The following is a 14,298-nucleotide window of genomic DNA, read 5'->3' on the forward strand; positions in this document are numbered from 1 at the left end:
TGTGCAAATATTCATAAAGCATGACACTAATTTTATGACTAAAGATGATTTTACATAGTTTTATAGTATATTCTCAAACCTATAACTGGTAGTTTATGGAAGAACAAGGAAAAGTACAAAGTGCCTGGCTATAGTTTTAAGAAATAACACGCTAACAAGTGAACTAGGCTTTATCATTACAGATGGCTTGTATGACAGTTTAGGATAACATGGCACTTAAGAATGTGGATGAGGTTTTGTTCTCAGGAAAAAAAATATTCACTGGTCCTTTAGACTTTATAAAGTGATAGTGGGTAGGTTAAAACAAAATCAAGACTATGACTACAGTATGAAAGCACAAGTACCAACATCACAATATAATGCAAGTTAATGTGCTTCAGACTAATAGACATTTACTAACACATGCTAAAATAAGTTAATCATTTCTTTTAAATAAGCTGTCACTGGTTGTAGCAAATAGTTTTGTTTGAAAAGATAGTTTCTTTCATCAAAGCAGAACTGAATTTAGAACCATTTATTCAAGTAAACATCGAGTTCCAGTTTTCCTTAATAATTTAAAAATATTCAGTCACCTAAGAAATGAACAAAGTAATACATAACTAGCTAGAGCTTTAAATTTAATGCATGTTTCTGTTCTGAAGAAGGACATATAACCTGTAGCACAAGAAAGATCAAAAATGCATCATACTTTAAATCACTACTCAAAAACCAAGAGAAGCAAATATAGGCTATTTAGATGATTTTGGATGTTAACATTTTTCATAAGCACAAATGAATCAAACCAGTAAAAATGAAAAATTACCAAAATATTTCATGCATAGCTCACACTGACCACCCGAAAGGAACATGGGTTAGAGCCTTGTTACAGATCTACAGTTAGCACCATTTTTATATTTGAACACTGAAAAATAAAAAAATTAAGACCTTGAAAAACTAAAATGATTTTAAAAATATGTGAAAAAATCAATATGCATCAAGGGTGGCACTAAACAGTTTTCAAATATTTTTACATCACCTCTAGGGAGCCTGCTGTAGTACAAGAAAAACTGAAACTGATATGATTAGTTTGTTCTGATCCTGGTTATCACAACACAGATGATAATATAGATCATCCAGCCCATGTACAAAAGGCATCAAAAATCAATATGTGATGTCTTAAAACAGGGTTCCAAAGATGATAATAAAAGCAACTCTTGTAACCTTACCACACTATTAGCCCTAAAATCATTTAGTAGGAAGAGTACTCACATGACTGACCATGGCATGATATTTACAGTCCTTAAAGGTACCAAAAGTAAAAGCAGCCCTTTGTTTGAAAACAATGTGAAGCACATGGATTTACATCCAACAACTACTATAAGCATTCTGTCTGGCCATTCAATATGCTCATCTTCTCTCATCTGAGTAAATCATGATACCAATCAAGAAAGGAGAGCTACAATTATTTAAAAAACAAAACAGAACAAAACAAACTCCAAAAAGCAGCAAAGTCTGTTCTACATGTACATTTAGGAACATAAAACTGGTCTATCCCAGTCTTCAGGGGGAAAAAGCGCACAACTGAACTGGCAAGGTCTTTCCCTTTTCTTTTCGACTCTTCTTTCTTTTTCGTTTTGTTGATTCACTGTATGATCAAGAGCATCTCAAACTGTCACTTCGAAGTATCCAACAAAACGCGGAGTCTTCATGCCACTTCAAGTTAAAAAGAAAGCAACGCAGCTTAGGTTTCAGATAACTGGGCATTCTTTCACATGGCACAAACTTCCCCACCACGCTACTTACACGAGTTTACACTTGTCAAAGTGCAGTCAATCCAAAATTGCAGCGGCAGTATATCATGCCAGCTGAATCCAGCCACGTATCTGAGATAGGGTCATATTTCTGCACTGTGTTCAGATATGAAGACCCTGAGTGCCCACCGACTACATACAGGTAGTTATCAATTACCGCAGCACCAACTCCTACGACAGGTGGGGAAAAAGGAGAAACAGGTTAACCATACGGTAGATACTGTCTCATTGAAAATAAATGATTTCTTAATGTGTTCTTAAAATATATTTCAACAATTTAACTATAGGAGCAATACAGTAATACAGGCTTACTAGGAAAAAAGCATTTTTAATTAAAGAGTTGATTTCCTTCACTTCTGCCCTCTAATCCTCTCTCTCTCTCCCCGACTACAGGAAAGTACTTTTAAAAATATGCTTTTAGAAGCCGGGTGTGGTGGTGCACACCTTTAATCCCATCACTCGGGAGGCAGAGGCAGGCGGATCTCTGAGTTCAAGGCCAGACTGGTCTACATAGTGGGTTCCAGGACAGCTGGGGCTACAGGGAGACCCTGTCTCAAAAAGCCAAAAAAAAAAAAAAATAGCTTTTAGAGCTGGGCATGGTGGTGAACACCTTTAATCCCAGCACTCGAGAGGCAGAGGCAGGTGGATCTATGTGATTTCAAGACCAACCTGGTCTACACAGTAAATTCCAGGCCAGCTGGGGCTATAAGGAGACCCTGTCTCAAAAAGACCAAAAAACAAACAAACAAACAAAAAACAAAAAAACCCTTCTTTTAGCTTTAATTGACACACACTAATTGTACATATTCACAGGGTACACAGTCAGTGTGACATTTCAATACATGTATATAATAGACAATCAGATTAGGGTAATGCATGTGTTTTTAAAGTAGAAAATAGTGTATTTTTTTCTCTATGTTTTAAAATCTACATTTACATATTTTTCTATAAATCATTTTTATCAGGTTTCAAATAAACTGTACTATATAATTTATATCTTAAAAATTCTCCCTTAGGGGGCTGGAGAGATGGCTCAGTGGTTAAGAACACTGACTGTTCTTGCAGAAGACCTGGGTTCGAATCCCAGCACCCACATGGCAGCTAACAACTGTCTGTAACTCCATTCCCAGGGGATCTCACAGCCTCTTCTGAGTTCTGCGGGCATGGCACGACACGGGTGCACTTACCTACATGCAGGCAATACATGCATACACATAAAATTAAAAAAAAAAATCTCCCTTAGATATTATCACATAGAGTTCTAAAAAGAGTAAGTCCACCTACATTAAAAAGAAATTCTTGTAGGGATGGTGGCACAGTCCTTTAATCCCAGCACTCAGGAGGCAGAGACAGTTAGATCCTATGAGACTGAGGCCAGCCGGTCTACAAGTCTACATAGTGAGTTCCAGGCCAACTGGGGCTACAGGGAGACCCTGTCTCAAACAAACAAACAAACAAACAAAACCCCAATGAAACAAAAAATTCTCATTGCTTCCATGGCTTTCCCTATTAAGGATGTCAAAGAAACTATAGCCAACACTTGAATGGCCTCTGTTAAGGTGATTACCTTCCACAGCACCAGTGTGCAAGCTGGAAAGCATAGGGGGCCTTCTCTGGGGGGGAGAAGTTGAGAGGGTGGATCCAGCACTCACCGAATTAGCAGGCTTATATACCAGAAAAACTGACAGGGCTCAGACTGCAAATAGCCCTTTGTGTTCTAAATCCTTAGAACTTTTTATAGGGAAAAAATGGCTTGCACATCATATCCAGGAAACTACAAAAGACGGGTATGACTGTGCACACATGTGTACATGTGTGTGGAGGATTCATCCTTTTTTTTTCTCTGGAGCAAAGAAGAAATATTGACTGAGAGTTTCCCTCCCTCCTTTCTTCCATGTCTCTGTATCTCTTTCCTCTGTTTTTTGGACTATTTGTTTCTACTTGTTTTTGTGCTCTTACTATTTATCTGTTCGTGTGTGTGTGTGTGCGTGTGTGCATCCATGCATGTGCATGTAGAGGCAGAGGTTGAGGTCAGGTGTCTTCTTCCATTGGTGCCCACCTTACTTTTTGAGACATAGTCTCTCACTGAAGTAGGAGCTTGCTGACTGGGTTAGAATGGCTGCCACAAAGTCCCTGGGATCCTCCTGGCGTTGTCTCTCAGTGCTGAGATTAAGACAAACACTGCTGGATCTTCTTTATATTAATTTTATTTTTATATATGTATATGTATGTCTGTGTATGTATTGGTGCCCGGAGGCCAGATTGAAGACATTTGGATCCCCTAGAGCTGGGAGTTACAGGCAGTTGTGAGCCACCAAATCTGGGTGTTGGGAACTAAACTCTGATCTTCTGCAAGAGCAGCAAGTGCTCTTAAGTGCTGAGCCATCACCCAGTTTCTTAATGTGAGTGCTGGGGCTCTTAATCTAGGCCCTCATGTTTGCTCAGCAAGAACTTTACCCACTGAGCCATCTTCCCTGCCCTATCATGTTTTAAACCTTCAACCCATATGGTCTTTCTTTCCTATCTTTCTTCTCTATTTTTCTCTTCCTTACAACCCCATTTTATTACTTATTAATAGCATTTCTTTCAGTAAGTTTGAAACTCCTAGTTTATTCTGTAAATGTCCTGGCTTCTTTCTTTTCTAACCTTCCTTGGTGAATAGTGATGTTTCCAGTTGTTTTATACTACATTTAAATATTAATTTTTGTTATTTAGTTTTTGTTATTGAGATAGGGTGTCCCTGTAGCTCCTGCTGGCCTGGAACTTGCTATGTAGACCAGGCTGGCCTGGATCTCACAGAGAGATTCACCTGTCTCTGCCTCCCAAATGCCGGGATCAAAGGTGTGTACTACCACGTCCAGCCACCTGATTTGTTTTTTTGTTGTTCCTTTTTTTTTTTGAGACAGGGTCTCCCTATTGCTCCAGCAGCTGGCCTGGAATTCACTTTGTAGACCAGGCTGGCCTTGAATTCACAGAGATCCATCTGCCTCTGCCTTCTGAGTACTGGGACTAAAGGCATGTGTCACCATGTCTGGCCCCTGATTTGTTTGTTTTTTTGTAGCTCCTGTCTGCTTTCTTTCTTCTGAGTGGTAATGGGGCTTATGACCTCAAAAGAAGACTGCCAACTAAGAAATCTACATAAAAAAAGACAAAAAAATCGAGGGTACTCATCCCAACAAATGTGAAAACTGCAACATTAAATGTAAGAAATATGAAACCGCAAGACAAGGCTTCTCCAAAAGACGGTAACTCCTCAGTAACTGAATCCTAAGACACTGAAATGCTGAAGGAACCCAAAGTCTAATTTTAGAAATGATCAGTCATCTCAAAGAGAATTCAAACAGGCAGATGAATGAAAAAGAACATCATGTAAAGACCTGGACCAGAAAGCTGCGGGGAGCAGAAATTCAGTATAGACACTGAGACTCTCCAAACAAACAAACAAACAAACAAACAAACAAAGGACAGGGGAAAAAAATCAATAAATTAAACAAAAACCAGAGTGGAAAGCATTAGTAATAGCCTAGATCAAGCAGAAAAAAAACTATCACAAGATTAAGGATGAGGTCAATGAAATGCTACATTCAGACAACCAACAAGAAAACAGTAGCCAGAATGGTTGGGAATTTCAAGACTTCTGGACATGACCAAGAGACAAATCCAAAGAAGTCATGGAGTAGAAAAAGGAGGGCTGAGACACAAATCAAAGGCATAGAAAACCTCAATAAAGTAATACCTGAAACTTCCCCATACGTAGGGAAAGATATAGGTATCTAGGTACAGAGTTCCAAATGGACACAACCAGGAAGAAAAAAAACCTCTCCATGTCACATTATATTTAAGATGCAAAGACTTAAGAAAACAATCACATGTTTTCTCTCATATGCAAAATCCAGATTTAAAAAATTTAAAAAAGACATGATAATAGATGGAGACAATTTGGGAAGGAGACAGGAACCAGCAGGGAGGAGGAAGGTGACAAAAGGCAACAGTGACAATGAATATGAGCAAAGGAACTTTGCATATGGAAATGTCATAATGAAACCCATTATTTTGTACAATTAATGTACCATAATAAAACTCATACAAAGTTATGAAATTTGTTATAAGGGCAAAAAGAGCTTCTAGAATGATCTATTCTATCATTAGCATTTCCCAAAATGGTTCTCCAAGTTGGAAAAACTGTAATATACACACTGTCATATTAAAATGACTATAAACACACACACACACACACACACACACACACACACACACACGCACAATTTTGCCAGCTAGTTGTCTGTCAGTTTTGCCATAAATTATTTTTCTAGGCTTGGGAAATGCTCCACAGGTAAAAACACTTGCCATAAAAGTCTGATCGCAGAATCCACATGAAAAGCTGGATGTGGTGGCACATATTTGAAATCACAATACTCTTACAGTGAGACTGGAGTTGGACACAAACTGGAAGCTTATGGGCCTGTATGCAGCGCAGTGGCAAAAACTAAGAGAGACTCTGCTTTAAAACAAGATGGGAACAGAGAACCAAGCCCTATAGTTTTCCTCTGACCTCCACACACACACGCTGCACTCTAATGTGCATACACACACACAAATTTTCTTTTTCTGGTAAATATCCTGTCACAGTCTAAGATACTAGTATCTCAAGAATATCACTATATAAAGCACAGCTCTGGGGCTAGAGAGTTGGCTCAGCAGTTCAGAGTATGGCTGCTCTTGCAGAGGACCCAGATTTGAGTCCCAGCACCCACATGGTGGCTTACAACTGTCCGAACTGCAGTCCAGGGGATCTGACACCCTCTTCTGACCTCCATGGGCATTGCAGGACACGAGTGCACTTACACACATGTAGGCAATACACTCATACACATAAAATAAAATAATAAAATATATTAAAAAACACACCTCTGTATGTCAGAATTTACATTTATTATTTAATGAATTATTATCAGCTCAAGATGGAGCTCAAGGTAGCATACTTATCTAGCATGCACAGGTTCTGGTTTAAATCCCAGTACCACAGAGCAACCAAGCAACCAAGCAAACAAACAAAAAAATAAATCATTATTACCTGTTCTGGGCTCTTTCATTGGTCTACACACGGTCCACTGATTTTGATGAGGGTCATATCTTTCAATGCTTGACAAATGCGAGACACCATTATGCCCACCTACCACAAAAATAAAGCCTAGCATGACTCCCACACCAAAGTGAATCCTTTTATCTGCCATGGATGCAACCTTCTCCCAGGAATCCTTACTTGGATCATAACGCTCCACACTGCAAATATTTACACGAGGAAGAATTAATGCACAGGTTATTTTTTAGTTTTTCCTGCCAAAGCAAAACTAAAACACACCACAATTTTAAAGATTAAATTAAAAGAAAGATACAGATCAAGAGTAATTTGTCTCAATGTTTAGGTTTTGTGGGCAAGATTGTAGAGATAAAGGCTTCCTTTGTTGATAAGGGTACAATAATCGCCACATGCTATTCTTTGGTACAGTTAGTTATCCACCAGGGATATCTAGGATCTGGTTGCAGGACAGACTGCACAGATGCTCCCATCCCTTCTATAAAATGGTGGTGCAGTGTTTACCTATAAACACAATTCTTTTTCATTTTTCACAATAAGTAAAACACATACCACACCTATTACTATTAGAGATACAATCTTTAAAGAACAACAGTTTTCAACAAAAGTTTCGAACTCTAATTAATATTGCATATAAGCAGTAACTTTGAAATTTTACTTTCTCATATGCCTTTTGCTTTCTTTCAAGAATATATGAAAGCAGACATTTCTCATCTTCATTCTAGCACCATGTGGTGATACATGCATGACTACAGAATCCAAAAAGGAATATAAAGTAAGATTTTAATTTTAAAAGCCGTTTCTTTTACAAAAATTATTATTGTGTGTGTGTGTGTGTGTGTGTGTGTGTGTGTGTGTGTGAGAATGCACATGCCACAGAGCCTGTGTAGAGATCAGAGGACAACTCTTGGGAATTGGTTTTCTCCTTCTACTGTGGGATTCAGATATTGAACTCAGGTCACCAGGCTTGTCCTACTGAACAATCTAGCTAGCCAAAGATTTTAAATTTTTATGATGTCTTATAATGTACTGGAATTCAGGAATTACATTATTTATATAATTCTATACTTTATTAAGCAATGCAAGGAAAGATCATTTACACACATACCACACAAAATCTAAACTTATCTAACTCTTATTTTTAGGTTTCTGAGCTTTAAAATGTAGTCCAATACATTAGATGAATGTATATTTAATGAGAGATTTGAATCTTGGGTGATACTCAATTCTGATAAAAACTGTTACACTTGGGGGCTGGAGAGATGGCTCAGCAATTAAGAATACTAACTGTTCTTGCAGAAGACCCAGGTTTGAATCCCAACACCCACATGGCAGCTAACAACTGTCCATAACTCCAGTTCCAGGGGATCTGACAGCCTCTTCTGACGTCCATAGGCATTGCATGATACAGGTGTACTTATATATATGCAGGCAATACACACATACACATAAAATAAAAATAATAAAATTAAACTGCTACACTTATGAGCAACCTAATTTAAATTCCCAAAAGACTATCAGTATTACTTAAAAATATTTTAAAAGGAAGCTCATCCATACACACAAATTATTTAAAACTCAGCAATGATGGCAAAGTATGCTTCTGTAAAAATCTACAGATGTGGGCTAAAGAGGTGGCTCAGGGGTTAAGAGCACTTGCTATTCTTTTAGAGGACTTGGGCTCGAGTCCCAGCACCCACATGGCAGTTCTATTGCCCTCTTCCAGGCTTCATGGACACTGCACACAAACCAGTAAATATACCAGCAATCAAAACACTTGTACAAATAAAAGCAATTAAGTATTTAAAAATAAATCATTTAGTTAAAAAAATCATTAATTTTTTTTTTTTTTGGTCTTTTTGAGACAAAGTCTCCCTGTAGCCCCAGCTAACCTGGAACTCACTTTGTAGACCAGGCTAGCCTTGAACTCACAGAGATCTGCCTGCCTTTGCCTCCCGAGTGCTGGGATTAAAGATGTGCACAATGCCTGGCTATTAAAATTTAAAAAAAAAAATCTACAAACATGCAATTCAGTCAAGCTAAGTACCTGTTCATGTGAGCAGGGCCATACCCACCAATGGCATAGATCATCCCATCCAGGACGGCCGCGGCAAAGCAGCTTCGTGTGGTTGTCATTGGGGCCACAGGCTGCCATTGTCTTATTTTGGGAATGTATTTTTCTACAGATTGCAAGTAAGACTGTCCATCATATCCACCTAATGCATACAGTTCTCCCGTGAGCACTACCACTCCAAGGGTGCTTCGGCTCTCATTCATTCTCTCTAGAGAAGTCCAGGTGTTTGTGTCTGGATCCCAGCATTCCACTGAATTCTCATGTTTTCTGACAGTGACACCAGGACGCACACTGGTTTCAATACCACCTATAACATATACCTTTTGGTCTAAAACACAGATTCCAAATTCATAGCGAGGAATATTTAGGGGAGCCAGACCAATCCAAGAGTCATTTTGAGGGAAGTACATCTCCACACTGAAGAATAAGCAGAAAAAACACTAAATTAAAAAACCCAAATGGCCCATAAACAAAACTATATTTAATCCCATTATTAACTAAGAACATGCAAATTAAAGCCACATGAGATCATGACATACCTTCCAGATTGCTGAAAGTGAAAGGTCACAAACGACAACTGTTGGTAAGAATGTGGAGCAAGAATGAATACAGTGCAGTAAGAAGGTCAATTGGTATAAAATACTCTGGGAAGGCAGTTTTATCTAACACAGTTTAAAAGGCATACCTTCACCCAGTAATTTCATTCTATGTGTCTACTCCATCGAATATTATTATAGCCAAATTTTTTTTTTACTAGGCAACATAACTAGAAATGCTCACTGTAGCACACACACAAAAAATTTATCCAAAAAGAAAATGGTTAAATAGGATGTAGTACATCCATCCCATGATTAACAAATTCCATTCTTAGACATGAAATAAGGGAAATGCACACACAAATATGTGTATGAAGATGGACAAAGCAGTGTTATTTGTAACCACAAAATACTGGAAGTAGTCCAAATGTGTATCAATATAAAATGGATGTCATGGTATCTAATACAAGGTAATATTATGCAATGAAAATGAATGAATTTTACACACAAAAGATGCCAAATTCAAAACAATACATTCTGTACAATTTCATTTGTACCAAGTTTACAAAGATGTAAAACTAAATTTTGAATCAGAAATACTGATAGTGATTACTTTTGGGTGGAGAAGAACAGGGAAGGAGTTCAAGGTTGGCTTACAGGTGCTGGTCACATTTTGTTGTTCAATTTGTAATGTTCAGTTTGTTATAATTGACTAAACTATACATGTGGGGGTTGTACAGTTTGCATATGTGTAAAACTTTAATATTCAAAATTTTCATTATAGAAAGAGAAAAATCATGTTATGCCCACATACTATTATACTGGATACTAGTGAAAGTAACTAACTGATCTGTTTTTTCATGAAGTGTCACAGAAGAATCCCACAGACTTGGTGTCCAGTAAGAAAACACATCTCTGAAGACATAAAATTTAGGATGGTTGTTACTTCTGCAGCTTAAAGCAGAAACTGTTTGTGTTCTGAAGGCAATGATAAAGTATAGTGGAATACAGAAGGTGGTGATGTAACAGGAGAAATACAGGACAACTGGAAGAGAAAAAAGTTTGTGTAAAAGAGAGGAAACAGAATTTACTGAATATATTGAGAAGTGAGAGAACTGATCTTATAGAGACTTGGAGGGTTGGAGAGATGGCTCAGCAGTTAAGAGTCCTCACTGCTCTTGCAGAGGACCCAGGTTCAGTTCCCAGCACTCACAGGGTGGTTAACAACTATCCCTAACTCCATTTCCAGGGGATTCAACGCTCTCTTCTGACTTCCTCAAGCATTACATGCATGGGTGTACTTATATACCATGCAGGCAAAACACTCATACACATAAAATAAAGATAAACAAAAAATTAAAATTAAATTTTTAAAAAAGAGAGACTTGGAGATGGGAAGGAAGGAGATAGCTCTCTGATTGCTTCATCTCCTCAACAGGATAAGGAATAATCAACTACAAACTGGAGGGGCTTGAGATGTTCCTAAGGAAAGAGATAGTTTGAGAGTCCAAGGAAGTGAAAGAATACACTGCTGAGGGAAATGCAGGGTGGTTGCCGGAGTGCTGAGGGCCACAGAGAGTAGGTAAGGTGAGTATCTCCCTAGCTACATTCCAAGGCTCAGGAGTAGCCATGACATAGTGGCCATGCCAGTCTAACTCCAAGAGTACAATGCAGAAATAGGGAGGCAAGGGAGCCATGGCTGTGTTCCAAGGGATATGATGGTGAAACCAAAAATCTTGAAGGGAAAGTCACAGGAGTGTTTCATCGTCTGTTGTGACAAGAGAATACCACTAGGCTGAGTAAATTATAAACAGCAGCAGCTTCTTTGACTTACAATGCTATAGGCTGAAAAGCCAAGACTGAGGAACTTCTTGCTGCACTTTAACATTGTAAAGGCATCACATGTGAAAGAGCACACAAAAGAGAAAAGGAGGCCAGATTCCTCCTTTCTGTAATGAACTCACTCCAGAAATAATGGTCTTAATCCATTTGAGTGTGTGCCATGTGATCCCAATCCTTTGTGAAAGTCCTACTTCTCAACACTGTTGCATTGAAAACTAAGCTTCTGAAAATACACTTTGGGGAGTTACATCCAAGACACATCACTTTGTCCTTTGGCCCCAAAATTCATATCATTCTATTGATGCAAAAAGCATTTATTTCATCTCAATAGTTACAAAAGCCTTCTCTGATTTCAGCATCAAAGTTATAGTTTCAGCTAAGTAAAATGAGTATTAAGATATGATTCCCTCCACCCATGAGCTTAGGAAATCAAACAAGTTACATGGTTCTAGACTACAACAGAGGGACATGCATAGAGCAGACAGATTTTCCCTTTCAAGAAAGGGGCAACTGATCCCAAGGAAACTCAAAGCCAAACTAGAAAGACAACATTGTCTTAATCCTGGAAAATTCACTCCTTTGACTCCACAAGCTCCACATTATCCTGAGGAAGCCCTGACCCTCTAACTTTGCTGGGTTCAGTCCACTCTGTACCGCTTACTGTTGGGAGTCTCATGCCTGTAGCTCTCCCATCTCCAATGTTTAGCATTGCTCTTGCAGGGGCGCTATGCAGTTGCTCCATCTCTGTCACAATTTCTGCCTAGGCCTCATGGTGATCCACATATTCTTTCACATTTAGATAGAAGAGCCCACAGCTCTTTCATTCTGAATTTCTGGCAGGTCAAGCTGCAGCTGCAATTCTTGAGCCCCAGATGGGGTAGTCAGAGTGTTGTGCTAGATGTGCTGAGAGTCTCAAGGTGGCCTAGGTTTGAAGGTCTATGAAAGGTTCCTTTTGCCTATGCCTGAAACCACTCTGGCCTCCTAGAGTTCTGGCCCAATGATGGTAAGAGCAGCCTCAAAGACCTCTGAAATCCCACCAGGGACTCTCTTTTATTGCTTTAATGGACAGTACCTGGCTCCCTTCTAGCCATGCTGATCTCTTTAGCTAATGGAGTTCACTTGGTAACAGCTTTGGTTTGCTCTTAAACAGATCTTTTCAACTCTTTACATAAAAAGGCTATGAATTTCACAACCTTTCCATTCTGCTTCTCATTTAGTTATAAATTCCACCTTTAAGTCACTTCTTTTCTCGTACATTTTAAGTATATGCACTTACAAATAGCTACACGGGGTGTCTAGCCTGACACATCTATAATGTAACCCCTACATCTAAGGCTCAAGAACATCATGGAAGAGGATTAAAAGCCAGTGGACCAGGATGCTTGCTGATAGATAATTCATTCTACATGTGCAAAAGAAACTGCACCTACAAAACCTCCACAATATGGCCTAATAAGACCTGCATAATGATAATACCACTAGATATGCATATATGGAGAGGGGGAATTTCACAGGGTCCCACCTCTAGATGAAGAGCTACAGGTGATCAATGAATGGATGCTGAGAAAGGGAGAATTACTTTTCTCCTGGGACAAGCTCCCTGATAGGTTATCTAATCCCAAGTGGTCAGCACTAAACACATAAACACATGAGCACCAGTGGACTAAATGGACTCAGTATATTATTTTATACATGTATCTTTAATATATAAATGTATGAGTAACAGTAATAATCAAGGAAAAAGACAAGAAATTGAGAGGGTGTGGAGGGGACAAGGGAGAGCTGTGGGAGGTAGGAGGGGTGGAAACGATGTAAATACAGTATTCATGTATAAAATTTTTAAAAATTTAAAAATAATTAAAAAAAACCAATATAGCCCTGGGCCTACAGGACCCGCAGCAGGCCTCTCTCCTATCCGCAGGTCTCTCTCCTGGGCAAGTCCATTGCACCCTCCGCTCCTTGACTCCCCCAGCCCCATTCACCCTCCTATCTCCAAACTCGTTCTCTTATCCGAGTTTGGGCCCTGCCCCATTCCTTGTCTTGGGGCCCCAGACACCTGGGGAACCAATACTGCTCCCGGATCCTTTTCATCCAGACCAGTGCAGTGCCTTCTCTGGGCCCCAGGAGCACTGCTTCTGGGCCTGGCCCCGTCTTCAACTCCCTCTGCTTCCCTGGGCCTGCACCACCTGCCAGCCTCTTTCTGGGACACAGGGGCTGACCTTTCCTCTTCCTGATCCTTTGCATCTAGACCAACCCAGCTCCTCAGTGCAGTCCCCAGGAGGCCTTGGGACCTCTTCCCATCCCATCTGCCTTTGCATCTCTCGGTGGCATCTCCTGGGCCAGGCTGCCAGGCCAGTCCAACCCCCAAATTCCTGAGGCCAAAATCGTTCCTGGAGGGATCCAGACCTTAGGAGAAAGCCTGAAAACATCTGACCCTCTGTGGGAACTCCTGAAGACAAAAGCAATCCGGCCACTCCAATATAAAATCAAAGAGACAACCAGAAGCTTAGACGAACCAGCTTTCCATGCCCAAAAAGTAAACCAGAAAGACACATAAAGTTCACAAAAAGAAGCAGACCTAAACTTGAAGGCCTGAGTCTCACACAAGAATCAGAAACTACAAAAGAAATTCACATGTCAAAATCACAGAGAAAAAAATAACATGAAAAACCAAAATAACATATCCCCACCAAATACCAATAGTCCTCTAGAGGAGTACAATGAGAACACCCTAGAAATAATGCAGGACATGGAACTCAAAAGAACAATTATAAACATGATAAAAAAATTCAGTAAATTTAAAGAAAACACACAAAAAGAAATCAAAGAACTGAGGGAAGATAGGGATAAACTTCTGAATGAAGTCATAAAAGAGCTAGAAATGAAGAAGGAAGTGAAACATACACTAAGCCAGTTAGAAAAAACAGGAGAAATCCTCACCAATAGGATGAATGAACT

General features: G+C 39.3%; 1 protein-coding gene across 2 annotated transcripts in view; it reads right to left on the minus strand.

Annotated features, from left to right (window-relative positions):
• Positions 1-249: 249 nt before the first annotated feature.
• Klhl28 (kelch like family member 28) overlaps positions 250-14,298 on the minus strand; it is a 38,891-nt gene continuing 24,842 nt past the window's right edge. The window contains exons 3-6 of one of the 2 annotated variants that reach the window (XM_008855533.3): positions 8,936-9,379; positions 6,865-7,073; positions 1,783-1,961; positions 250-1,692 (exon numbers count right to left, since the gene is read on the minus strand). In XM_008855533.3, coding sequence (XP_008853755.1) covers positions 1,798-1,961; positions 6,865-7,073; positions 8,936-9,379 — 817 coding nt within the window. In that variant the 3' untranslated portion in view covers positions 250-1,692; positions 1,783-1,797. Of the gene's footprint in view, positions 1,962-6,864; positions 7,074-8,935; positions 9,380-14,298 lie in introns of both variants that reach the window. The other variant, XM_008855532.3, reaches the window with a different exon arrangement.

This window comes from Nannospalax galili, unplaced genomic scaffold (assembly GCF_000622305.1).
Source record: "Nannospalax galili isolate Female #2095 unplaced genomic scaffold, S.galili_v1.0 scaffold168, whole genome shotgun sequence".
Taxonomy (NCBI): Eukaryota; Metazoa; Chordata; class Mammalia; order Rodentia; family Spalacidae; genus Nannospalax; species Nannospalax galili.